At 43.2% G+C, this 27884-nt stretch overlaps 1 protein-coding gene across 10 annotated transcripts in view; it reads right to left on the bottom strand.

The window, feature by feature from the left end:
• Positions 1 to 27884, bottom strand: part of CCNY (cyclin Y) — a 309167-nt gene that overhangs the window by 83578 nt on the left and 197705 nt on the right. For 8 of the 10 annotated variants that reach the window (XM_058436535.1, XM_058436537.1, XM_058436536.1 and 5 more), the window contains one exon: positions 1247 to 1321. In XM_058436535.1, coding sequence (XP_058292518.1) covers positions 1247 to 1321 — 75 coding nt within the window. Of the gene's footprint in view, positions 1 to 1246; positions 1322 to 8783; positions 8880 to 19172; positions 19192 to 27884 lie in introns of those variants that run through there. The other 2 variants (XM_058436539.1, XM_058436540.1) reach the window with 2 other exon arrangements.

Consider the following 27884-nt stretch of genomic DNA (forward strand, 5'->3'; position numbering starts at 1 on the left):
CCTTTTTCTTCATGGTTCCAAACACCCATCTTCACTACCACTCTCCTTCCTTTGTATTATCCCACCCCTCCCAATGGCTTCCTGCTTCACCAGAGGAAAAAAACGTTTCTTTTGTATCCAGCACACCAAAAACTTACTTCAGTTTTGCCATTACTTTTAATGGCAAAAACTGAAATTACTTTTGCACCAACCTAAATACTTGGTGCCTATACTAATTTATTCTTGGAAACATTTACTTTTCATAGACACATCAAACTCTTTGAAATCAAGTCAGTGGCTTGCTTAAGATTCCCAATAATATTAAATCAGCACTATACCTTGCCAAAATTGTTACCTAATTGTTACTGAAGTGTTTATCAATCCTCATATATGAACTTACTATCTTAAACATGTTTGGTTATTTTCTAGTCCATTTAGGATCTTCTCTGAATTAAAGCTTAGCAATTGCCCAAAAAGTTAGGGATAGAATCATGTAGGACTCCAGCATCCTAAAGTAATATCCTGGTCATGATGTCATCATTTAACAAGTTTCTCCTGCCACCTTTTTCTATAGGAATCCAATGGAGATGTGTGTTTGCCACATTGTGTAAATTTTATCTTCTCTCTCCTTTGCAGCCAATGCCCAGGGAAGGGGCTGAAAAGAGAGAAAACTCCTAGGAGAAATCCCACACACACCTGGGATGAACCACAAAGATGGTATGATCTATAAGAATAAACTTAGATATGGTTGTTATTATTATAGAGGTGGCAAAAAAAAAAAAAAAAAAGAAAGAAAGAAAACATCTGCACCTAGAGTATGGGTTCAATTCAGCTCTCAATTGACACAACAGAGCTGGTTGGTGGTACTTTTATTTAAGGATTATATTTTGCTTTCTTTTACATACTGTCTAAATTAACAAATACTTCTGATCTTATGAGAAATTATGCAAATATCAAATTATGCAAATATCAATTCTAAAAGGAAAATTTCTGACTCTTAGGGTAGAAACTCCCATGACACAATGTATGTAGAAATAATACAGCTGATTGACAACATGAGGATAGATGCTTCAAATAGGAAATTCTAAAAACATAACACTGCAAAAGAAAAAAATTCCAACAGAACTACCATTAAACAGTATATGTGTGGGTCACTAAGGGGACTCTATTTCATACTGAAAATTAAATCTTGTGGGAAATCAACACTAGGTGAAGTACCAACATGAGCCTTTTAAAAAAAAAAAAAAAACATAAATTAAGGACCTACCGTCTGTCTGAGATTTACTGAGGAATATTGTGCTGGCCCGAGGATGATCTGAAGGATTGAATTCCATGTTCAAATCTTTAAAGAAAGGAAAAGAAATTATATGAATAAACCATCGATAACTAAGAGGAACCAAGATTGACTCAATTCTTTTTCAACTTTAAATTGCTAATACATTCAAGGATTCTGGAAACCTACAGCTATTATGTTAATAGATTCTTTTGGTTCAATTCAGAACACTGCTATTTAGAAATCTGAAAGTCATACATAAAAATTAGACAGTTGGCTAGACATCTATTAGCCTAGGAAAAACTCCATTTTCTTCTGAAAAAATTCTGCTCTGCACCCAGTATACTATAAAATAGCAGGACAGAGTTAAGGCATGCGATTAAAGAGAGTTATGTGCTACAACAGATTCATCGAAACATTACAGTCAAGTATGTGGTAGTTCCTTTTTCAAGGTGATTAAAATAGGAATATCTCAACTTGTTAGGGCGAATCAGCATCCACATACTCTGCTTAATTATTTTTTGAAAAGCAAAACTTGTCTCTTAGAGCAAAAGCTACAAATCGGCCATTTGTGGACCTAATCTGGGCCCCGGACATGTTTTGTTTGATCCCTACTTTTTAAAAAACATTTAAGACAACATATAAAAATCAAGAGATTTCAAACACATAACACACACACACACACACACCTATTTCCAGCTTCCCCTGAGAAATCAGATCGTTTGGCAACACTGAACCCCCACCCCAATGGTCACAACTGGCTGAAGCCGAGCAGCTGTGACCCCTTCACAGTGGCTGTGTCCCTGATGGGACACCAGACTCCAGCTCCCCAGTGACCACTCCCCTCTGCTTTACTGGCAGGTCTTCACAAGCATTTGATTTTGCAATCTTAGAACTCTTAGAACAATCTCCAAGGTCTACAATTTGTCAGGATGGTATAAACAACTTAGAATGCCATCACAGAAGAGTTTTTCCAGTTTTTTTTTTTTTTTTAACTGATTCCATAGAAAATAAGCAAAACAGAAGAATTAAGTTAGGGGAGGAAAGAGATCAAAATTACTGGAAAGCCAGAATGGTCTTCAAACCAACTTAGAGAGTCAGAATAAAACTTCTTGGGTTCAATTATTTCAATAAATTTGCAGAGAAACCTAATCAACACTAACAAAAACAGAAGGGGCTATCCTTAGTGTTAACAGCTAATGAATCAAAGATAAAGTGAAAGAAAGAAAAGGATGGTAAAATAAATATACACTGGAGGCAACACCTAATCACTTATCCACAAAGAGATTTATCCTAAGCAAACTTCTGAAGTGTGGTGATTTTTTCTCACATCAGCCAATGGCTACTGGGCCAGTTCCTAACTTCTCCCCGAGTATCTGATTAAAGAAACATCTATCGAATCTTAAACAGATGCTACTTCAATTATCTGATCCTTCTTGTATTATATAACTTCCGTTAACATTACACAATAATTTCAGAGTCAAAGCTATTAAGGGGTTTTGATGGAAGGAGAAAGATGGGTGGAAGAGACACTGAATTTTTCGAATTTGCTTCAATTTGAACTACAGTTAGTCAAGAAATGTCATGGTGAAAATGACTCTGCAAGGAGGTTTCCTGCTCAACTAGGATATAAAAGGGGTTAAATAACAAATGCGCTACTAAACGTTTTGAGGGCTTCTGCATATCAAAATGAGGGCAAATATAAAATCCTAACCATGATGGATGCTTTTAATGTCCAAGAACCTTAACACATAGTCCCCTAGAAAAGCAGCAGTGGAAACACATCATGCATGCAGTTCCCACATGCCAGCAAGGTGACACCAGAAAATCAATCCTTGGCCTCAGACAGCATCTGGACTAGCGACTACTACCTTATTCCCTTAATGCCCAACTGAGACTCATCTACCAGACCAGTTTTCTTTAAGACCCACTTTTATTATTAAAATACATCAGTAGGGGTTTATGGAACACCACAATAAAAAAATGTGAAGCTTTCCTGTTTGGAACCAAAATAACACATGACTGTCATTTCTTGGAGAATTGAGATCCTGCTCCTAAGTCCAAGAATGTCCTGGAGGACAATCCCCTGACTGCCTGCAGATTGGGGTTCTATGCTGTTATGTTCACAAGCCCTCAAAGTTGTTAATAATGGGGATGTCACAGATTCTAAGGGACGGCTTCCAATAATGGGGCATTTTTAATAGTAAATAATAGTGCTACGATTTGGATGCTGAAATGCTATCATACCATCTAAAAATCACATGAAGAATATTTTATTGACATGGAAACCGATGTACCATATGTCATTAGGTGACGAAAGCAGTATGATATCCTTTTGGGGGAAAATATGTGTAGGCATAGAAAATATATTAAAAGAATATATACCAATATTTGGTTATCTTTGAATAATGTGATTGTTTTCTGAGTTTTATGCACTGTAAACGCTTTTGTTGGTTTGTTTTTTTTGTTTCTGTTTTTGAGACAGGGTCTTGCTCTGTCGCCCAGGCTGGAGCACAGTAGTGCAATCATGGCTTACTGCAGCCTCAATTTCTTGGATTCAAGCAATCCTCCTGCTTCAGCCTCCTGAGGAGCTGAGACTACAAGGCATGCATCACAAGCCTGGCTAATTTTTTTATTTTTGTAGCTACAGAGTCTTACTATGTTGCCCAGGCTGGTCTCAAGCTCTTGGGCTCAAGTGATCCTCCTGCTTCAGCCTCCCAAAGTGCTGGGGGATTACAGGTGTGAGCCACTGTGCTCGGCCTATTGGTTTGCTTTTTTTAACTTTTGTTTAAAAACTACTTGTGAAAATTGATTTGACCCTCTGAGTGGCTGGACTGCCTTTCCAACACAGGGTGGTGTTCCCAGAAGATGCCCTGAAGCTCTCCCTGAATTCAGAGGAGATTTCACACAGAGTCACCAAGATGAGTCTCCCCTCGGCAGTGTTCACTGTCATAGAAACTCAGGGTGAAAACTGACCAGCTCAGAGGCACTCCTGAGCGACGGCACCCTCACCCTCCACCAGCAGCCCGTGCCTCTCCACTCCTCCTCAAGAGGGCTGCAGCAAGGAAAGGCGGAATGACCACTTGTTCTCTGTGGGGGAAGCCAAGCAGCAGGATTATGTCTCACACTCTCCCTATGAAAGGTGAGCACCAAGTGGGAGGCGAAGAAAAGCCTGTCACGTTTCCTTCACGGCCAAGTTATAACTCTAAGTCTGACAAGAATGCTCCCTGGGCCACAAGTGGTCCCTAATGATGACAGGCCAGGTGTCATCTCTCCCCAGTGCGGTGACACACATCAAGTGACTTGCAGGGTTCAGAGACTTCAAGACCAGTGCCTGATGTGAAATTCACAGATGAGGTGAATACAGGCCAGATCTTGAAGAAAACTATGGTAATTACAGTATGTGTTCTATCATGGGAACTCTACCTCTTTGGGGAACAAAAAAAAAGGGAAAAGCCACCATTCCCACAAGCCAAGCAAAATGAACGTGCTTTATCACCCTAACTTCACACTGAAGCCAAGCACGACAAACAGTGCAATTTTAGCCATAAAGGAAAAAGATCCCCTCATTGCAGAGTCAGGAAAAATGATATCACTAATGTTTACCATGAGGTAGAACACATTTGGAAGAGCATAGTGGTTTCAGTTCACCTCTATGATGTTTTTCAACAACAAGAATTAAAAGTAATAAATCCATGGAATACTGAGCTTAAAATTAGAGATTATAGACAAAATACACTTCACTGCTAAATTATGCTGACCACTTTGCTGAAGTCAGCTCTAACAGTTTATTACTCATTTTTAAAGTAATAATCTAAACACTAATTGTTTACATGATCCTCCCTCAATCCACCCCAAAATCACATATCCCTCACCCCTCACAAAGCCCCTCTTGGAAATTCACACAGCTGGGCCTCCCTTAGACCCGCCTCTGCAGCATGCAGAGAGCTCTGACTCTTCCCACCTGCTCCCATCAAGCTCTTGAAGTACCTCATGTGCTAACTCACCCAGAAGAACAACTTATAAAATTTAAATAGTTACTCTACTGGGTGTCATTGTAACAGAAACTACTGCCTTACTGAAAGAGTGAAGCCCCACCAGAGCATTTCCATCCCTGAGAAAAGACGACACCACGCAGAAGCCGAGAGCTCTGCCATGAGGCAGGTGGGCATGTGGCCGGCCTCCGGGAGGGACAGAGACATGCACGGCCTGGTTTATCCTACACAAACTTACAATTGATTCAGGCAGTCAAGATGAAGTACATGACACATCAGAGTGCAGAACCAGCTAGGGAACAATGAAGAATAAAATATATGACCAAATCCTAGGAGACACAGAATAGCATGCTTACGAGAGAACAGCTTAAACAAAGCACTGGACTCATAATTTTATGAGTCAAAAATAAATATTGCTTTTTTTTTTTTCCTAGCAAGGCTATTCAGTTAATTCAGTTAAATGGACCAACATGCATTGAGTCTCCACTATATGCTAGGTATTATGTTCAATCCTATTCATATCGAAATACTACTTTGGGGTAGTAACCACTTGTGTCATTAACTTTCCTATTCTACATGACCTATTTCATGGTCATAAGAAAGCATTCTTGGCTTTCGAAGGGCTACAGTTGATTAATGGTGAGACAAATATGTATTTAGCTGACTTCAAAATGCATCCTATGACATTTCTATCACATTTACCTTCATGATTATACTGTGATAGGATAAATTAGCATTTCATTAGATGTCACGAGTATATACTGAGAGGTTGTCAGGGCCAGTCCATTCTGCCATGGTTTTCATTCATTCATTCAACCATTCATTCAACAAATAATCACTGAGCATCTACTAGGTGCTAAGCAATGCTGAGTTACAGGTACTGAGGATACAGAAGTAACAAAAAAGATCAAGTCCCAGCCCTACAAGAGCATCCTTCTAAGTTGAAGGTATAAGGTACTAGAGGAGAAAACAAAAAGAATGAAAAACCCATCAAGACTGACTCTATAACCCACATTCAAAAAGCTGAAATTAGACTCTCCAGGAGTTCTCGGAATCATTCATTCCCCAAAGAGATGCTCAAATAGTAGAAAAAGAATTACACATTTTATAATGTAAAAGATCCAGATTTGAATTCACTTTTGCTAGCTCTATGGCCTTGGGCAAATTGTGATACTATTCTGATCTCATTTTCCTTATCTACAAAGTGGGCTAATAACACCTAGCTTCGAGGACTGCTGTGAAGATTAGGAGTCATGTACTAGCGCAATGGGCAGGATGTCCACCACACAATAGGGGCCCCAGAAATAATGGGTATTAAAAACATTAAGCCACAGCACTTAGATCAGGGCTAAAGAAATAAAACTCTCAATACATAAATGTTAGGCTTAGAGACACTAAAGACTGTTAAATTTCATTACACAATTTCTGTTCTCTAAGGAGTGCTGGCTTGAAATTGATGTTTAAAACTTTGGTGTTGCATACTCCTGACTTAGTGTCCTACCTCCTAAAAGAATGGCAAGATAATCCATAAATTAACCTCTGAGGAAGTAATGCTTTAGAGAAAAAGGCAGTTTTAAGGAATGTCATGGAATCCCCTGAGTTGACTTCAATCTAATATTTAGGAAGCAGAGTTTTAGCCTATGTTTTGTTTATGATGTTGATACCTATTAAGATACACAGCTGAATTAAAATATTCAAAGAACGGTTATTCTAAGGGCCTCCTGCCAGACTTTGAGGTGACAACTGAATGTTCGGTCACACTGCTTTCAGTCCATGTGTCAGCTGAGCACAAGGTAAAATACAATGCCTTTATTCAAAACTAAAGATAAATCAAACAGCATGTGGCACAGTTTAATTTGGCAGTATTCTCTTATACTGGGCAACCTCATTTTCTTCAGTCTTTTCCACAGATGTCACAATAACAGTGATCCACAATTGCTCATCTCGGCATTTAAACCAGCACCAAGTTTACCTTCCAGTGTTATAAAGGATCAAGGTAATAAGATAGTGGCTAAGAAAAGCAGCCGTCAGCTATCATTAATGGTCTGAAAAACTAGTAAAAAGTAAAGCAGAAAAGCACAGTAAGACCTAAACAGCACTGGATGGAGAGGAGGCGCCAAAGCAAGCCTGTAGAGTCAAACTATCTCCTCCCCCTCGCATCCCCCTTTCTCTGCACTGCCACGCCCCAAACTGATAATCACTCCAATAAATCATCTCCACAAGATGGGCTGTCCACTTAGGTCTAGACAGTGTCAGTGAGCAGAGCCCAAAGGAATCAAGTGTTCTGTGATTCCTTGATAGGTTCTGGAACTTCAAGATACATAGAAAGTGAGTTTCAACTGGGAGGCCAACTGTGGTACAGCCCCACAGTTACCCTCCGAAGACATTACTAGTTCTATTTCCTGTCTTTTGAGCAATATTTGATGTGGTTAAAATCTCAAACCCCTAATTTCAATTTTAGGTAGTCACATTTCCAAATCTGGCTATGATGTGGGAGGCAATTATGAAATCAACAAAGCCTGTTAATTTTAAATCAGATTGTTTCTTTTGTTGTTATTATTGTCCCTGCCACTGCCTCAAAATCAGTGATTATCTCCATTTGTTAGTGTCAACAGGATGAAATCAGGAGCTGACCAGGCTGGTTTGCTCCAGGAGGCTGTCACCAGGGAAGCCTGAGCCCAGCAGCCCGCATCAGCATTCCCACGAGAGCAACGGCTCCTGCTGTGGCTGCCGCAGCCAAGTGTTCCTACTGCAATTCTGGTTAATCCCACCTAAAGCCATCTTTTCTACTCAGTAGGGCGGGACAGCGGGAGCAACAGGATAAATGCTAGTGCCTGTTCCCTTCTGTGTGAGGCTCGATAGAAGCACAGGCACAGGCGGACACACCCGAGAACTCTCTCCGATTCACAACACTGGGACTGGCAAGCTCTTGCTGGCTGCCATACCTGATCTTCACCCCTACAGAGCTGGCCTGCTCCTCCAGTCTGGCCTTGTTTTCCATATCTCTTCGCCGCACACTTTCTGCTCCAGCAACTTTGCCACCACACAATCTTCTTTCAATTTTTCCCAGGCTTGACCAGGCTAGCCCTCTGCCCTGAATATCCTCTCTAGGGGAAGCCATTTGGTCTACTCCTGCTCCCACCTCAAGTGTCAGGCAAACTCCTAAGCCCTGGAAGCCTTCCTGACCCTCCTAGGCTCACTTCCGTGCCTCTCTCCCACTCCCACCAAGCCTGGTACATGCCTCTGTACTTCTTACATCCCTGTAACCACTGGTTTGAATGTGTGTCCCCCATACCCCCAAAATGTGTGCTGACTACAGAAATGAGCCAGTAAATTAGTTCAAATGTCTTCTATATGCCACCAAGGAATGGAACTGAATGGACTGCAGAGAGATATTTCAGATCCAGTCCTCACTCTCAAGGAGCTTCTTTCCACAGCAAACACAGACACACACACACACACTCTCTCTCTCTCTCTTCCCCCTACCCTGCTGATAATCCTGAAGCAAGGCAGAATGCAGTAAGGATCACACATACAGCAATGATGGGCAGTGCTCCAAGTCTGACTGGTGGAGGAGAGATGACTGCATAAAGCAGGTGAGATTTCGGCAGGCCTCACGCAGAGCTGGATTTTTATTTGGAGGACTGCTCAGAAGAGGTGCATCTCAGCTAGAAGGAAGAGGACAGGTCAAAGCACATCACAGACAGAGAAAAGCTTATTAGGGAACTGCCAGTAGACATGCAAGGCAAGACAGTTGAAGAAGAAAAGCCGTGGGTAAGGAAAGCAGGCAAGGTGGATTCAGGCCACCTTGGAAAGCCCTGGGTGCCAGAACAAGAAGTTGTACTTTTCCTGAGGACAGAGGGACAAACCACTGATGGCATCTCAACAGTTCAAATTTGACTGGTGTTTATGTTTAGAAGGACATTCATTAAAAGAAAATGTGAAGGTGAAGTGACAAGTTTAAATTCAGAGAAAGGAGAAGAGAAAAATCATGCATCAGAGAAATATACATGACGACCTCACTGGGTCCTAGGACGATCAGAGCAACAATGCTGGTTAAAGCTAGCGGTGCTCGGACCCCAGCACAAAGGCTTTGCGCGGGGGGGTTGCGGGGGTCATCGGTCAGTGAAATCAGTACCACATTAGGACACGAACAGTACTCGCCCTACCATGCATAAAGTCGAAATGTTCAACAGTCATTAACAAATAAGCTGAATAATGAACATAAAAGAATGATCAAATGAAATACCTCTCCTCAACAACTTAAGGAAAGAAAAGGAAAAACTGGCAAGGACCAACCATTAACTCAAATGCAGATGAACTCAAAGAAAGAATCTCCTAGCAACCAGCCTCTCCTGAGAGGCATGAATTAGCGCTATCATTGGAACAGGAAAAATACCACTTGGATTGCTGACATTTTAATACCCGGCAAATGACTAGGTCTTTTAACTATGGGGCAATATTGATGAAATTTACTGTTGCAGACAGCTGAAAAGCATATGAAATGACACCCTGAAAGCTAGAAAAAAGGCATTTGAGTCCACTATCATTACTCCATTTAACACTCAACAAATATTTATGGAGAATCAACTCGGTGTAGGTGTTCCATAAGAGAAACACAATGGTGAGGCCCTGTGGCCCCCAGAGTTAAAGGCTGAGGGTGGGGCATGAGGCAGACAAGTCAGAGGCTTTTGCCCCAGGTAAGTGCCTCCAGGAAGAATGGGTTAGTTACCCAGGCTAATAAGGGAGCAGGCGAAGGGTATAAGAAGCAAAGTACACCAAAGACACAAGAGTTAATTTAAAAAAAAAAAAAAGCATACTGGGCATTTGAGACATACCATAAGAAGGGGGAAGCAGTGAGAAAAAATTGGTGAAGGAGTCTGGATTTTTATCCCCAGGGAACCAGGGAGTTACTGAAGGAGTGGAGTGACCAGACCAAATACACTTTAAAAACACCACTATGACCGCACGCTGGTGAAAAACTGAGCCCAAGGAGTAAAAGTTATCAGTTGGGAGCTGTGGTCATCATCCAGATCGGAAAGGAGTTGGAAAAAGTGGATGGATTTGAAGATCTGGAGGAGACGGGATGCACCTGGTAAGTAATGAAAGCTGGAACACGAGGACAAGGAGGCAGATGAGGGTGACGAGCAGTGGTTGACAATGGGGCCATGCGCTGGGCTAAGGCACAGAGGAGGGAGCCGGAAGATCCAGTTCAGCGGTGGATATGCTGCTGGGTTTAACCTATCTGTGGGAAAACCACTGCCCATCAATCCAATTAAGCCCTATCCACTGACAGCTGTGCCAAATGCCTGACACCGCTCCTCTTTCCCATTTCCTAGAACCTTTTCCTCCAGGCTCAGTAAGATAAAGATAGCCTGTTACCATCTCCAGCTCTAGAGGCAGCAGCTTCCTGCACCTTCTCTGCCCACTGTTACTCTGAAGCTTTAATGTCGGCCAGGCAGGACCTTCCATAATGCAGCTTCTCTGCTGATGATCAGGGAGTAGGTCAATGTCATAAACTTACTTCCCAAATCCAGTTAACAAGTGGTTACTTTCAAGCAAATGCTGGTGTAAATTTCAAGCTCTGGAAGTATTTATCATTTGCCTACATCCATAAATTACTGTCAGAGCCTTTGATTTCTTTGCCTCTTCCTTTCTCTCCAAGTTGAGGATGTGCTGCCAAATTTAATAATGAGTTTTAAAACAATTTCCATAAATCTTTTTTTAAAGTTCTGCCTGACAGTTGTTTCCTGAAGTGTTGGTATACGATGTCATTTGTTATCAAATTGTAATCTCCTAGCTTCATTGACTCTTTTTCCTTTTAAACTAGGTGCTTCCAGGGTTTCACTATTTATTACCTTCCACGAGCTTATGCTGCTTTAGAGTTCAGTCACCAAAACACCCTTGACTCTTCCTTCTGTCAGATTCAGTAACTTATATACATATATGCATATACTCTGGATCACGTGAGTTAGCATATTCTATGTCCATTGTTACCGAGGTAACAGATGCTTTCTGAATGTTAACTCTATGGGTAACCAAGAACATACGAAGAAACTAATGTTTAGTAAGCATCTACCATGTGCCAGACATGTTTGTTTAATCCTCACAGACACTCTCTAAAATAGACATTACTAATCCTATTTTTTAGATGAATAAGGAGAACCAGATAAGGTAAATCAAAGTCAGACTCCTAGCACACAGTACAACTATGGTTCCACATCTAGCACATCTCAATGCAGAACCCTAGCTTGAATCCCTCTAGTGAAAGAAGTCACTCAGAAGCCATGAAGATCAAGAACCTCCATCTGCCAAAAGGCAGTGTCAAGGAGACACACCTTCACTTTCAGTGTACAGAACCTCTATTTACCAGCAGTTTATACATTCCAAAAGTGCCGCTGCAACCATTTCCCCAAATATCTCTAACTAAGGCCTAAAGTAGCTGATACACAATACAATGCTGGGAATGCCAAGATCCCACTGTCCTCTGCTCTGCCTTCCTCACAGCACAGCAGTGCACCCTGCAGAGGCGCTCAATGGAAGAAGCCCTCCTGACAGGGGCACCACTCACACCGAGATCTGGGACACAACTTGCACAGGCTGTGGGTAGAGGGACGGCTGGTGTTTCTGACCTGGGGTGGTGGGCAGCTTTCCAATCCAGCACCAGCCCCTCCGCTCCGGAATGACCCCTCCACCCATACACTCTGAGAAGCTGTCACAGAGAGCAGCTGCGGCGGCAGTGAGTGCAAATAAGCAAGTAAGACAGGTCCTGGCAGAGAGGACCTTGCCTTCTGTGTTTCTGAAAGTTCATTCGCTTCCTGTTAGGTTCAGAGTAAGGCTCTTAGTTCCAGCCTCGGCATGGTCTCACTGTCTAGCTAGTTCACCATGGTTTCCTGATTTTCAGAAGAGGATCTTCTCAGATCATAATGGCAAAGCAATAGTAGAAGGGTGAGATGAGGGTGAAGATGCAGAGATGCTAAGTGTAGGAAATCTCAAGGAGCAAAATACAGGAGAAAGGGAGCGGATACACTATCCAGTGGCAAGACGGGGTCCTTCTGCCACTGGTGAGCCAGGACTACTGCCATTCCTAAAGAGGCATGAAAATGAGCTCCACCTAACACGGCTGCTTTGAAGAAACACGGCTTCTGTGGATGCAAAGGTGTCACAATGTTACTTTAGTGAAAAACATCAATTTTATTATATTGTGGTAATATTCACATTTAATCATCAAAATTCCTATTTAATCCACTTCCAGAGGTTTATAGCTGACATGTAAAGACTTGATTTTCTAGAGTTAGGATCAAACTCCAGTACTGCATTGAGTGCCTTAGAGTGTGGCCACCATTGAAGCAAATGCCTGGAGATTAGAGGAGCCTGGAATATAACTATACTGAGTGTAAGGAGAGGGGCAAAGAGTGGGATGTGCCGGGGGAAAAAAACAGAAAATCCACAGAGATTTATTTATGCATTTACGTATGCAGGCTGGACTGAATAACATCAGGGACAAATGAAGATGCTAACGTTGGGATACCTCAGTAACAAATCAGACATTTCCACTCTCAAACACAAAATCATTCAGTAGCCCAAGGGCCCATACTTTGCCATGAATAATACACATAGAAGCCATGAACACTAGAAAAAGGGCAGCAAAAGAGACCTTGGGTTCAAATTTTCATCAAGTGGTCCCAAGTATTCTGAAAAAGATCCCCAAGATGCTGGGGGATGACTCTAAAGAAAGAGTCTTGGCCAAGCTTTGGTCAGGCTTCTGAACCTTCTCCTGGGCCCATCTGTGCACTTCCTTATAAACTCCACTTTTAGCAAAGCACCCTGCTACGTCGGATTAGCAAGAACCCCGACCCTCGACGTCTAATCAAGCTCCTTGTCCTTGACTACCCTCAGGTGATCCTCCCGGCCTGCCTTCAGCAAGAATCCTGTCAGGTTGATTTAGCCAGAATTCTCCTTACTCCTGATGTTTCTTCTTAGTAATTTTCCATTCACTAACCACATCCCTTGCTCCTTGGCTATAAATTCCCACTTGCCCATGCTATATTCAGACTTGAACCTAATCTCTTTCCCCCATCACAAAACCCCACTGCTGCGGTCCCTCTACCTATCGAGATGGTCCTTAGTCAAGTTTGCCTTACCGTGCTTTAACAAGAGTCATGGAATAATTTTTTCTTTAACACAACCAAACCCCAGGCACAGGATATAGAAAGTGTCATCCTTCAGATCCCCCACTTGCTTCCATAACCAGGAGACCTTCAGCCAGCCCAGTGGTGGGCCTGGGAGCTGTCCATGCCATCGTCTCCTATTTCAGGCCAGCTGGGTGGATCATCAGCCCTTCCTACCCCTGCCCACTGCTCCCCACTCTTCACATCCCTCCCTCAGTTTATAATAAGTGGATGTCCTAGCCCAACTTCCACATACAAGTTCCTTTGATTACAAATACTGTATCCTGTTCATCTTAGACACACTACAGTGCTTGGCATGGAGCATCACTTATCATCCATCCTCTATAAATGACTGAGTAGCAAATAAAACAAGAGAACCTGGGCTAATGAAAGGAGGAAATAACTGAGTGAGGAGTATTATGATATTGTGCCATGCCATAGGTACTGTGCTGCCACATTCAGGACACTTCAGAAAACCTTATGCAACAGAATAGATAACACATTAAATATGTTCCACGAACATTTCATGCTGATTATTTTGTCTGAGCTCCTGCTAAAGGTATTTTCTTTTTTCTCTTCCATTTGTTCAAATCATATTTATAATAACAGTAGATTGATGCTTACCGAATGAATGTTATGTGCCAGGCACTGTATCCAGGCACTTCACCTACATAAATTCCAATTTCCACAAAACCTTGAAACTTCTAATAATTATCCTTGGTCTCTGTATTGTGCGCGTGTGTGTGTGTGTGTGTGTGTGTGTGTGTGTGTACATACAATTCTTCTTCTTCCAATGTGGCTCAGGGAAGCCAAAAGATTGGACACCCATGGTGTAGATGAATGATGCTTCTTCCTAGGTATGATGACACTGTTTCAACAAGGTGGGACCCTGAGGGCCAGGGGGCATCACCACTGTGTTTCTCTTATGCAATGCCTACAGTGAGTTGATTCTCAATAACTATATAGACATATATGAGAGAGAGAGAGATTTTTTTAAAGAGGCTCAGAGATGTTAAAGAACATTCCTAAGTTCACACGGCTGCCAAGTGGCAGGGAGACGCTAGGTCAGGGGTATCAGGAGCTCTACCTGAAACAAAGGCCATTCTTTCCGATGACACCATGCTACCTCACCAAGGAAGAGATGCTGTTAACATCCCCTGCTGTTCCACTAGCATGCAATGGAGGTCTTCACAGCTTTTGTGTCTTATTTCCAGGCTATCAGATATTGTTTTAGGCTGCACTTATATCTACCTCAGCCAGTAATCCTTTTTTTTTCCCCTTCGTTTTAATTAGCAAGGGACTGGAAGATCAGTTAGCTATACTTGTTAGTCCTGGTGTGGAGTACTCCCTCCAAGTATGTATTCCCTCCAAGTACCCAACACAAGGAGAGCCCCAAGCAGGTGCTCATCCAGTGCACATCCGATTAAGTAACAGGTATAATAATTATCTGCCCATTCCTCAACCTCCAGGCAAGTCATGACGGTGCAATGAGAGTATGCTCTACAGGGGCTGAGCTGGTGCAGGAGGTGGAACCTGCTACTACTAACCTGGGAGGAGTTCTGAGAAAACTCTGCATCCCCTACCACATTACTTCCTTTGTTTGTACCCCTATAAGACAGGGTCCCACCTTGTCAAAACAGGGTGCAGCCCTGTCAAAACAGTGTCATCATGCCTGGGAAGAAGCATCACTTCATTCATCTACACAAGGGATGTCCAATCTTTTGGTTTCCCTGGGCCACAGTGGAAGAAAAAGAATTGTCTTGGGCCACACATAAAATACAGTAACACTAACAACAGTTGATGAGCAAAAAACAAAAAACAAAATGCAAAAAAAGGTCATAATGTTTCAAGGAAGTTTACAAATTTATGTTGGGCTGCACTCCTGGGCCACATGCGGCCTGCAGGCTGCAGGGTGGACAAGCTTGGTCTACACCTTTGGAAGAGATTCTGTGGCCTCTCAGACAGCAGCGCTGGCCCGGGAGCCTCTTGACTCTCAGCTCTGCCTCTCACGGTATATCTGCATCACTCCGGATTCAACTAAGAAATCCCATCTGAACAGATTTCCATCTATTTTTACCCTCTTCTGAACTAAAGCTTCATTTTAATCATCAGTTAAAATAAGCTTTTTTACAAAATATGACGCGGGCTTCCCTCCACATGCTAAGCAGAATTTGTTCTCTTCTCTGTGGCTCAGCCTTGAGGTCCTCAGCTGATAGAAGTAGCTTCTGCTTCTCAGGTTTGGTCTTTCTGTCCCCTGCCTCCCTATCTGCCCCTCACTCTCCCTTCCATTTTCTGCTCTGAATCAACTAAGGGCTGAGAAAGGATGCTCTCTTGTTCTTTAGAAGTGAATGCAAAGAGGAGCCTGAAGGATCCATCTTGGGAAACAAAGAGCCTTGGTTCCCTGAAAGGGGAAAGACCTGTGAAAAAAACGCACGGGCAGGCTTGGGAGCAGTGGTTAAGAGTTTCAGTGCACACAATTCAGGACGGAATTGGCTCACACCCTCACATGTCCCTGGCATTCTACACAGCTGAGGCTACAGACGCGGAAGGTGAGATTACAGTACTTATTTTGCTTGTCATCTGTCTCTTCCCTCCTCCCACACTGGAATGTAATTTCTGAGGAGAGGGACTGTCTCCTTTGTTCACTGCAGAATCCTCAGTGCCTAAGAGAAAACCCTGGTCAGACACTAACCCAGAATGGGAATACTAAGGTGCCAACCTAACCCCGCAACCAGATTCTCAATAAATATTTATCGAATGAGGAATTACGGAATAACATTTCTTATTAAAATTCCTCTTCTATAAACAATATCCTCAGTTCAGAATATTTACAAACTCTACATGGTCTGGAACAAGTAAACTGAAAAAAGAGAATTCCAACAAACTGTGGACGCAGGGAGAAAGCTGAGATTCTCTCCACCCTTGGAAGAGGGAAAGGGCCGAGTCATCACATCAACACGTTACAGCTATGCTGCCTTAGGGATCAGCAACTCTGAGCTGCAATGGGTGGGGTCCTTGGGACACTAACATACCCGCAAAGCCCAGTTCCTCTACAGCAGTCAAGCACAAGTATGCAGAAACAGCTTGTAGGAAAACACAAAACACCACATCTTCCCCCTTTCAGGGAGAAAGGTACTGCTTCCAATTTTCTTTTAAACAAAGAACACGTACATAACATGTCCTGCTCCACATCTTCCCCAACTCAAAAAACATGGGAAAAGAGAAACCAAAAAGAGGAATAGTTGAAACAACAGGAGGAAAAAAATTCAGAAAGAATTCAACTCATATTTCTGCATTCATGATTTCCCCATAAGAGAATTTAAAAACACAAGTATGGCTGGGCATGGTGGCTCACGCCTGTAATCCCAGTACTTTGAGAGGCCGAGGCAGGTGGATCACAAGGTCAGATCAAGACCATCCTGGCTAATATGGTGAAACCCTGTTTCTACTAAAAATACAACAACAAAAAAAATTAGCCGGGCGTGGCGGTGGGCGCCTGTAGTCCCAGCTACTCGGGGAGCTGAGGCAGGAGAATGGTGTGAACCTGGGAGGCGAAGCTTGCATTAAGCCGAGATTGTGCCACTGCACTCCAGCTTGGGCGACAGAGCAAGACTCCATCTTAAAAAAAAAAAAAAAAAAAACCAAGAATTTGGGTTACAGTAGAGTAACTGTGCAGGATCCAACATGGAGATTAAACATATAGATCTGTTTTATGGTACCATTGCAACTGATTTCAAGTAAGGTGCATCTTCTGTCCAGACACAGGAAACACGGAGGGGAAAGGCCTCCCTGGGCTGAGTTCTGCCCATCCGGAAGAAAGGACGGGCAGGTGTACACACGAGAGAGACCTGTGGACAACATGACCACAAGTAAGAAATGCAGCACCAGGCTGCGACAGGACTGAAACAAGGCAGTCATCTGTGGAGACTTTAATGAGGGTGCCATCCTCACTAAAAAGGGAGATTTAAATTGAAAAGAATCAACACTGAAATCATGGCTACATAATCAGAAATTAGCTCAAAGAGAATGAAAAGGAGAAAGCACATAAAGTAACTAAGTAAGATTTTTAAAGGTTATACATCAAACATGAAAAAGAACACGTAATTCAGGACAAATACAGTGGAACCAATCCGTAACAAAACTTTGATTGGATGGCTAAACCAAAATGTGAATACTAAGGTAGTCTCCCCTCCACATTTTCAGAGGAGAATAAAGAGCTGGTTCACTACTTGAATCACATGGCATAATATTAACATGTGACAGAGAAAGCAGAACAATTCAACCTCTTTTTACAGCCATGTATATCCCACAGACTCTTTATTTTTTTGATCCGTGAATGGTGTTCTAGGCCATGTCTCTGATTCCTGATGGCCAAGTTCACAAGCATATCTGCAAGTGAGATAATCACCTACAGTATTTTCCTCACTTTCAGACCTGATATATATTTTAAGGGAAAAAAATCTAAAATTTATTTCCTACTTCATTCTATAACTTTGAACCGCCTTTCAAACATTCTGGTTCTTGAGAAAGTAGAAAGGCAGTATCATAGCCTCTGAGAGTCACCTCGGACACAAGGAAATGTGATGCATAACTAATGATAAAATTTGAGATGCCACTATCAAGGCAGAGCGGTTCTGAATTTAATCAAGTCTGTCGAGCTTTGGAAGGATGGATAACAGGCAACCAGATGGACAAGATTTGCATTCAGAAAAGCTACCCTGGAATATAGAAATGAATGTGCCTCCGAATCCTGTGCAATCAATGATCTGCTGCCCAGCTTAATAAAACCTGAATTAAAACAATCACGAAACCAAAAATGTTTAAACAATCCGTTTCACTTATACAGCTGAAGCAATAATAAGGCAATTAGCCCAGCACAACAGAAGCTCCATTCTCTTTCTTTTTTGTTCCATGTGAGTGCTCAAGAAGCACATGGCTGCCACATCCAGCTCTGGTCTCAGCTACACTGAGGGAGACAGAGATGGAGATGCAATGGGAGCAAGAAGACAGGAAGTATCTCTCCATAATGCTGGTGAATGGTGAATGCAACTTTACAACCTTGAACACATGTGTGAGTGCAATTACACACACACCAGTACACACAATTGTCACTCTCCTGCAAAACCTGAGCCATTGAGACATGGGGAAAAACATGAGCGGAAAAATACTAGGCTGTGATACTGCAGCAAGGTACCTAAAGTTGACTATTTTAAGTCATCATGACTATAAAAGAAAAATAAAGCTGGGCATGGTGGCTCATGCCTGTAATCCCAACACTTTGGGATGCTAAGGTGGGAGGACTGCTTGAGCCGAGGATTTTGGGGCTGCAGTGAGCTATGATTGTGCCATTATCCTCCAGTTTGGGCAACAGAGTGAGACCCTTTTTTTTTTTAAAAAAAAAAAAAAAAAAAAAGGAAGCATCCCTTGGAGCCATCAGAGGATCACTGAGATTTTCTGATCTGTTAACCACGTAAATAATGTTCAATAAAATATGCCAAGAGCCATGGGCGTGTCACTGTGGTCCTGGTTCATGTTCTCTCAAGACCCAGAGAGAAAAGGCGAGAGGAAGGGAAGAGGAGACAGTGAGCACTGAGCCTTATGAATGCTTGGTCATGTCGAAGATCCTGAGGCTCTCAAGGCCCCACTGTGCACTTGAGGAAACTAAAACTCAGAGAGGGTCACTTGCCCCAGGTCCCAAGGCCATTGCAAAAGAGCGGGGATTCAGAACCATCGCCTCCCACCAAGCCAGCTCACCTGCTGAGCCTCCCTATGCTAGCTCAGTTAACAGCGACCTCATGAAGAGCATTTTCTTCCCTTGTTTGACGGAAGTGGAAGTAGGGCCCTCTAGTAGATTCCCTGTGCTAGAGAACAGGAGTAGAAAAATCCACATTTATCCTGTTGTTTTCCTACTGTAATCTGCCAAGTTTGGTAAAATTTGATTTTAAAGGCAGCATTTTTTTCAGCATTCCAAGAAATCCAAGATCAACAATATACTCTTATTTTCTAGTTTTAAGCTCCAGTCAATCAATGTGACTAGGCTGAAAATAGGAAATGCTACTTGTTGGCATGATATAATGAACCTGCTCTTTGAGAACAGAGTGTTGTCTGCCATTAGCTTTGATTTCAATGATGGTTTCACCTGGTGAGGGGAGGCAGTATTTTCTTCCACAATTAGAAATGTCCATGTGAGTTAATTAAGATGAAGCCCTTCAATGGTTATTGTATGGAGTGGAAGGTACACTGCATTCAGGGAAGGTTTTCAGGTTCATCAGGCAGGCCCTCCTGAAAACTCTCTAGGCAAAATCTCTTTCCATTTGGTATTTGCAGCTGGTCACATCACCCTTCTGAGAAGTTACAGTGGGGCAAGGTTTGTTGGAAGTTACTGCCAGCTTCCTTCCCAAGCACTCACTGGCCTTCCTCTTACCCTGGCAGAAGCATCTTGGTAAGGAGGAGAATTCCACAAGAAAGCCAGGAAGAAAGCTGCTGCCAGAGAGCACACCCGCCTCCCGGCCTACTAAGGATGCTGTGCACGCACCACCTCCCTGGGCACCTCATGCAGGGCCCCACTGGCTGGTTAAAGGCAAAGGGCAGGAGAAGCCGCTGAGGTTCACAAAACCCAAAGGAAGCCATCGGACTGACACTTAACTGATCCTTCTAGGAGCTATGGAAGATGCTCCTCTGTTGATGGAAAACTTGCTTTCCACCCCTAACTCTACCAGGCTCCAGATTTTTAAGGGGCAAATGTCAGAGTGCAAAGCTGCACTTCACCCTGGTTGACTTCTGCTTATGCCACAGTTCCTGGGGGGGCGGCGGGGGGTGGTTCACAGTCCATCCCAGGTGAACAGCCTTTGGTAAACCTGCGCTGACCCACTATGGCGGAGTCTTTCCTGCAGATCATGTGCCTCTCCTCCGGATGCCTTTGCGTCTTCCAGGACAACAGAAGCTGGAACAGCTTCTATGCTGCTGGACTGTGAGACCCTGGACCTGGGGGCCACCCAGAAGTGACTGTGTCTGAGCTTGACCACTGGTAGTCGCGTGCCATTGGGCAGGGTACTTAGCTTCCTTATGTCTCACTCAGGTACTGCTAGGATGAACGAGTACAAGATTCCCACCCACACACAGGAAAAGTGAAAGCGGTCAGGGAAATAAGCCATGTGTTCCTCTGGATTCACCGCCTGTCACAGTACAGTACAGTGTTTTTCAAACTATGGGTTGGAACCTCCAGGAGATTATGAAATCAGTTTAGAGGATCATGACTCGTCTTTTTTAAAAAATGGAATGAAACAGAAAAGCTCAGAATATAACATTATGGAATGCATAAAGACAAATAGTTTCATGTGTGTTTATCATTAAGAAACCAACTGGATTCAAATATAAATTTTTTTAAACTGTAGGTCTTAGTTTAAAAATTGGCAAATCATGTATACAGCAGTAAAACATCAATATGGTTACTAGAAATATTGCTCAGCTATTTCAATATACAAAGAGCTTTAAATATGCCAGATTTTCTTTCACCTACTGATTAAGATTCTTTAAAGTTTCTAATCACTTGAAAGAAGTAATTTAAAGGAATAAAAAATAAGCCTACCAAATGCTGCCCAACTTAGACATCCAATAAGCAGCTTTTGCTAACTCAAATATTAGTATCATGTATTAATACCTTGTCATACAGTAATTTTGTAGACTGCACCCAAAACTTTTGAGTCATTAGAATGCCTGCTAGGATTCTACCTTGCTGAGATGATCTGATGTGCAGAGGAGGCTTTAGGCACAAAGATGTTCATTACTATATTGATTATAAAGGAAAAGGAAAACAACAACCTAAATGTCTGGTAATAAAGGACTGAATAAGTGGCAAATTTCCCACATGAAAAATTACATAGTGATCAAAAATAATAATCAATAGTTTTTATAAACAGTTCAATACACTTGTAATTGGAGAAACACTTCTGTTTATCATGCTAAGTGAAAAAGATATAAATTTTATATACAGGACTAGCCACGACGGCTCACATCTGTAATCCCAGCACTTTGGGAGACCAAGGTGGGAAGACTCCTTAAGCCCAGAAGTTTGAGATCAGCCTAGGCAACAAAGCAAGACCCTATCTCTATGAAAAAACTAGTTGGACGCTGTGGCTAGGCAAGAGGAATGCTTGAGCCCAAGAGTTCCAAGTTACAGTGAACTATGATTGTGCCACTGCACTCCAGCCTGGGCAACACAGCAAGATCCATCTCTAAAAATAAATAATATTTTTTAAAAATGTTCTAGACAATGTCACCACAATTATATGTCATAAAAATTTGGAGGGTTTGGGTTTTACTGTTTTGGTGACAGTGGTTTTAGACAAACCCAGCTTTTAAAAAACAGAAGAAATGAGACATAAAAGGTTCACAGTAGTTCGCTTTGTAGGAGACAAGCACAATAGTTTTTTTCCATTTTTTTTTTTACTTTTTAATTTCCAAATTTTCTCTAACAGGTAAATTTTACATCCAAAATGAAGAGAATGATATAACAACCTTTCCTTTTAAGTATACTGACACATACAGTTTTTCAATTACCATTAAATTTCCAACCTCAAAGGACAAGAATTTTATTCTGAAATGGTGAGAACTTCAGCAGTCACTTAGAGGGAAAGGAAAAGGGGCTAGTATGAACACCATGAAATGGTAAAACAATAAAAATCACATGAGTACAGGTTAACTCTATTTACCTCTGAATAGGAATACTGTTTCATTCTAAGCAGGATTATGCTTGGTTTAAGAAAGACCAAACCCAGTATTATTACTGATCTGACAGGAACTAAGAAGCTGTTTGGACATCTGAGTAGGAGTTTAAAAGTTTGTATTTCATTTCTCATTTCTGCAGCATTTAATGACCTGAAAGTATATACAGAGACCAACAAACAGTCTTAGTTATAGAACAAACTAGTAATTGCAGAAATCACTGCAATCACTTGAGCCCCAAGTGTGGAATGCAGTATAAACTACTGTCTGAAGACATCTTCAACATCACAGCCAACAACTGCAACTTCAATATGTAAAAATCATTATTTACTGTATGTTCTCTGGTACTCAACAGCAAAAAAGCCAGCACTTGCTCCCATATAAACTAATTCAGGTAGGAACAAGAAGAAAATTATTAAGCTAGTAAACAAAATATTAGTCTGACCTTGGCATACATTACTATTTGACTATTAAAGAATTAAAAAAAAAAAAAAGACAGTGTCATATTAAATACTTCACTATAACACAAAGTTGAAATGAAATTATGAGTGAAGGAGACTGGCAGAGGACACTGCCAGGCCCAAAGTCACTGCCATTCAAGCCACTGTGGAATGTGTGGCTCGCCTGGGTGACAGCAGCAGGACAGGCATGCCCTGACCACTCCCCCTGCCCCTGTCATGCCTGGAGGTGAGGTGGTAATGACCTGCTGGGCTGCACTGTTGTAGAGGGTAAAAGACATGAACCCCGAGCCTGCCCTGGTTAACAGGCCCAGCCCCGTGTGGCCCATGCACTATGGGGGACTGGCCTCAGGAGGCTCCTGGGCTTGTGGGTGTCCATTCTCAGCCCGCCTAGTAACATTGTATTGCTCGAGCCTAACCAGCTCTGTCTAGTGCCATACAGAATTGGCCCTCACAAAAGCACCAACAGAAGAGGAACCAAACCAACCAAAACCTGCTTGGAAATGCTCTGGGTTTCACTCACTCAGCATAGCCTTCAGGCCATACTCAGATATCAAAATAAGCCTTCTGTTCATCACCAACTTTCCAGTCATTTTAAGACAACATGGAAAATGACCCACCCATTCTGGTCAGAGGCACTTGGTAACATTTACAACTGCCCAAGTACACATGAAGAAAGCTACAGATAATACAGCAAGTTCTGCTCACCAAGCAAAACAACTACACCCAGGCAGTATCAGTCCACAATGGTGCAAATCCCATTTCTTCTTTCCTTCTCTGACTCTTAACTTGCTTTTGTAAAAAAGGGGGAAGAAGTGGGAGAAGATGATTTCACAATTTATATAAACACACATGCTAATTCTGGGTCTTCTTGAAGTACTTATCAGTAGTTCCTTCTCTGATGGGAAATACACATTTATTCTGCCTAACACTCTTCAAAAAATACTAATTTGCATTAGGTATAAAATGTATTTGTTTTAAAGGTACGATAAATAGATAAAGTTTTAAAAACCAAAGACATTTGAGATCATGGGCACAAAAAACATGCTTCATAAACCAACAAAATAGAGTTTAATTCTAAAACCAAAGGACCTTAAAGCTGAGCCCGCCACCCCTTCTTTGAAACAGTCCCAGAGGAAGTAGCTGCTCCAAAGTCACAGGTGCTGGTGACAGGAAGGCTCCCAGCCCACTGCTCCATCACTGTCATTCTCCAAAACAAAGGACAGAGAGAAAGTGAAAAATTATGTCAAAAATATCTCCCACCGAATTTAAATAAATAGGCATTTCTTATTAAGAAATACTGATACACAAAATGTAAAAGAGAAAGAAAAAAAAAGAAAACTCTCCTGGTAGTACTGGCCTCCCCAAGTGCCCCATGTCCAACATTCAGAAATAAAGATGTAGCTCCACAATGACGGGAACCCACAAGATGCCCTTCCCAACGTGCCAGCAGCCTCAGAACCACAACCTTTCCATCAGAAGAAACCCTTTATCCCCACTTGGCTGTCAGCTCAAGAAGCCGACAACTCCCAGGCTGTCCCTTAGCATTCAAGCTCTCAGCCTGGAAAACTCCAAAGAGCCTCTAATGCCATCTCCCAACTTCCAAAACCATCCCAGGGAGCACATCCTCCACGTGCTGCTGAAACCCAGGATGCCACTGCCCTGCAAGGCCTAGTGTTTTAATCTTAACCTCCACCCTCTCCCTGTAAGTCACCAAAAGGACTCCCTGCTCTCAAAGTTGAGCAGCCCTTTTCTGACCCTCATCTCCTACCTTCCCAACTCACTCCCTGACGTCCTAACCCTGTAAATTCTTCCACCCACCAAGACCACAGACCCCGATTCCACCACCTCTCTGCCGCCCCTCCCCCTGCTACATCCTTGCTTTCTTCTCTACCTGACTCAGAGCCACAGCCTCGTAGTCATATCGGCTCCCTGGTGCTCTCACGTGCCACCACGTTCCTCTGCCCTCCAAAGCGCTTTCTGGCAAATCCCAGAGCTGATTAAATCTAACTCCCCATCTCCTCTGCCCCAAGCAGCTGTACACAGCTGGAGGAGATGCAGAATCCTGCTGACTGGTCCCACCGTAAACTCTTGACACCCCACTCAGGTAGGCCCTGAGTGGTGTGAGATAGCATCATTGGAAAGGCCCTTTTTGTCTCTCCCCCAACCTCCAACACTCCTAGCACTCTCAACTTACTGTCCGTCCAGCTGAGAAGACAGAGGCCAGGAGAAGCACTGCAGCCCTCTTGCCTCCATTCTGCTCACCCTGCCATCTCTGCCCCCTGCACCTCTCTGACCTGTGGTCCCTAAAAAGGCACCTCCCTGGGGCCGGCCCCCCTACTCAGCAATGGATCCCTGCCCCTCCCACTCTCTCTCCTCTCTCCTGCATCATGCATTTCCCATCAGCACAGACACACGCAGTAATTACTCTCATTCCAAAAACCAAACTACAGCTCTCAACCAGCCTCACCCTCTATTTCTTTGTTTCCTGTTCAGCCAGGCTCCTGCGTACTCCAGTTCCTCCTCCCTGTTCTCTCTGTAACCCTGCCCAGTAGGGCCATTGCTCCCACCCCCAACTCTCCAGCTCTTACCAAGGCCACTGCTAATTCAGTGGCCACATCTCAGTCCTTATCTTACTAGAGATGCCCACTTTCTCCTCAAAATGTCTCCCTCGCTGACTGCCGGGACCATCTCTCTCTCTTCACCCCCCTCCCTGCCCCTATCTCTGCCCCTCCCCAGCTCCTTCTCACACACACCTCTGCTGCTTCCTTGCCCCATCCCTCCCCGCTGCGTGGTGACCTCAGCCACAAGACTGTAATGAATACCCTCAGTATGCCAATGGTTCCCATGCTGTTATCTCCAGCACTGACTCCACTGAACTCCCATGCTGCCCGTTCAGCCCCCCTGTTGACTAATATGTAAATCAAAATCAACAGGCTCAAGACCTGTTCCTTCCAGTCTACATCAGTCACTAAGGGGCAACTCCACCCTTCAAGGCCTGCACTCATCCTCCACCCTCGCTATTCCCACCCAATCCAGCCGACCAGGAAATCCCCTGACCTTGCCCCTTGATATGCCTCAGGGTCTAACCCCATACTGCACCCCCTGGGAATACTCCATTGCCCATTCTCTCCATAGTTGCCAGAGGAATCCTGCCAAAACTGCATTAGGAGCACGTCTGCTCAAACTCCACAGTGGCCCCCATTCTAGAGTGTGAAGTACTCACAGTGGCTGCAGGACTGGACATGCCCTGCCCCTGCTGCCTCTCTGACCACTCCCCTCCATCCCCCACACTCCCTCTGCCCCTCAAACCCACCAGGCACATGCCCACTCTGCTGGGAAGGCTCCTTCCCCAAGGATTCACACGGTTCAGCTCTCACATCCTTCAGGTATCTGAAGGATGTCACCTTACCTAAGAGTAACACCATAACATCCCTTTATATAAGCACTGTCCTAATACCTAACACATAGTAGTTACATGGCAGGCACCGTTTTAAGAATTTTACATATGTCAATTTATTTAGTACAACTCATATAACAATAATATTACCCTCATGTTACCTATGAGGAAAGAGACGGAGAGAAATTAAAGGGCTTGCCAAAGTCACACGGCCAGTAAATAATGGGAATTCGCATTCCAACTCAGGCAGCCTGGCTCCAGAATTTCTGCTACACCCGCCCTACCCATGTCCCCACCCTTAACTTCCTGCTTTGTTTTCTCTCTGGTCTACTTTGTTCATGACTGCCCTGGGGCCCCAGATGGTGTCCAACAGAGAGCGCGTACTTGGCCATTACTTGTTGAATGAGTTAAAGAACGACTCAATCACACTGAGCCACCTGTTTCCCCTCCAAAGCTGTCATCAATCTGCTGCTGTACAGAAGTCACCAGATCACAATTAAAATGCGAGCCACTGGTTCCCACAGTGAAGGCGGTCTTCTTCACTGGCTGGAGGATGAGACAGTGACCTGGTGCAAGCTGAGCCAAGGAGCACCAGACAAGTGGCCTTTCTGATAGCTGAAAACGAATGAGCAGCTACACCATGAACGGCAAAGCACAGCCTCAAACACCTTCATCACGGGAAATGCCAGGGGCAGGCCTACATTTTTTGGTTAAAAGCATATCTTTTGTTTTCCTGCCTGTTACGCCTTTATCAAACTATCTGTGGTTTACAGCCACATGTTCCAAATTCCAGACCAAGCACAAACATCCAACCTGTGCCAAAGAGACTCAGCGAGCCAGAGAACAGAAATCACAGGAAGCCTAGAAACTCCCCAAAGTGCCAGACATGCCCATTATTTCTGGCATTTCATGGCAGAAATGCTACCCTTGGGTTATTACTTATAAATATTTCAAGCTACTGCAATGACACTGCTACTGAACAACACCTCAAACCTCTTGAAATCTTAGAAATTAAGATTGTATTTATATTATTTTAGGGTTTAGCATGTTTTTCTTAAGAAACGGAAATGTGCAGGTAAAATCAAGAAGTGTGAGAAATGACAAAGATGATGATGATGGTCATAATCACCCCACTGTCTCAAGACCACAGTGGTTTTTCCCCATCATCTGCCCCTGAATATAAATAAAAATTGCTCTCTGCTTACCATGTTATCACTAGTAAAGCCTCCTGTCTTTTTGAAACATGATTACATTTGAAAGTCCTGCTTACAAAGCCACATGTTAAACTATGGTTTTTCTAGAATTCTAGAAAAACTAAACCAGCTTTCTTAGACGGAGTCTCGCTTTGTCGCCCAGGCTGGAGTGCAGTGGCGCGATCTCAGCTCACTGCAAGCTCCGCCTCCCAGGTTCACGCCATTCTCCTGCCTCAGCCTCCTGAGTAGCTGGGACTACAGGCGCCCACCAGCACACCGGGCTAATTTTTTGTATTTTTAGTAGAGATGGGGTTTCACCGTATTAGCCAGGATGGTCTTGATCTCCTGACCTCATGATCCACCTGCCTCAGCCTCCCAAAGCACTGGGATTACAGGCGTGAGCCACCATGCCCGGCCCTAAACCATCTTTCTTTAACCTACATGGTAACTATACGTTTTCCAAAATCTGTATAATCAATTTGCCTAAAAATTACATTAGAAATTAGGAGACACTAATTTTTAAATCTAGAACTTATCTCGACAGGCAATTTTGAAACTGTCAGGAATGAAGAGACAAATTGCTTATTACACTTCCGCTGGAGAACAACGAACAGCCCTGGGGTGGTACCCAGAGGGCCATCAGCCCCACAGATCCCACAAGGGGCAAGAGGAGCAACCCAGCACTGTCAGT

This window comes from Hylobates moloch, unplaced genomic scaffold (assembly GCF_009828535.3).
Source record: "Hylobates moloch isolate HMO894 unplaced genomic scaffold, HMol_V3 SCAFFOLD_3, whole genome shotgun sequence".
In the NCBI taxonomy this organism is placed as follows: domain Eukaryota; kingdom Metazoa; phylum Chordata; class Mammalia; order Primates; family Hylobatidae; genus Hylobates; species Hylobates moloch.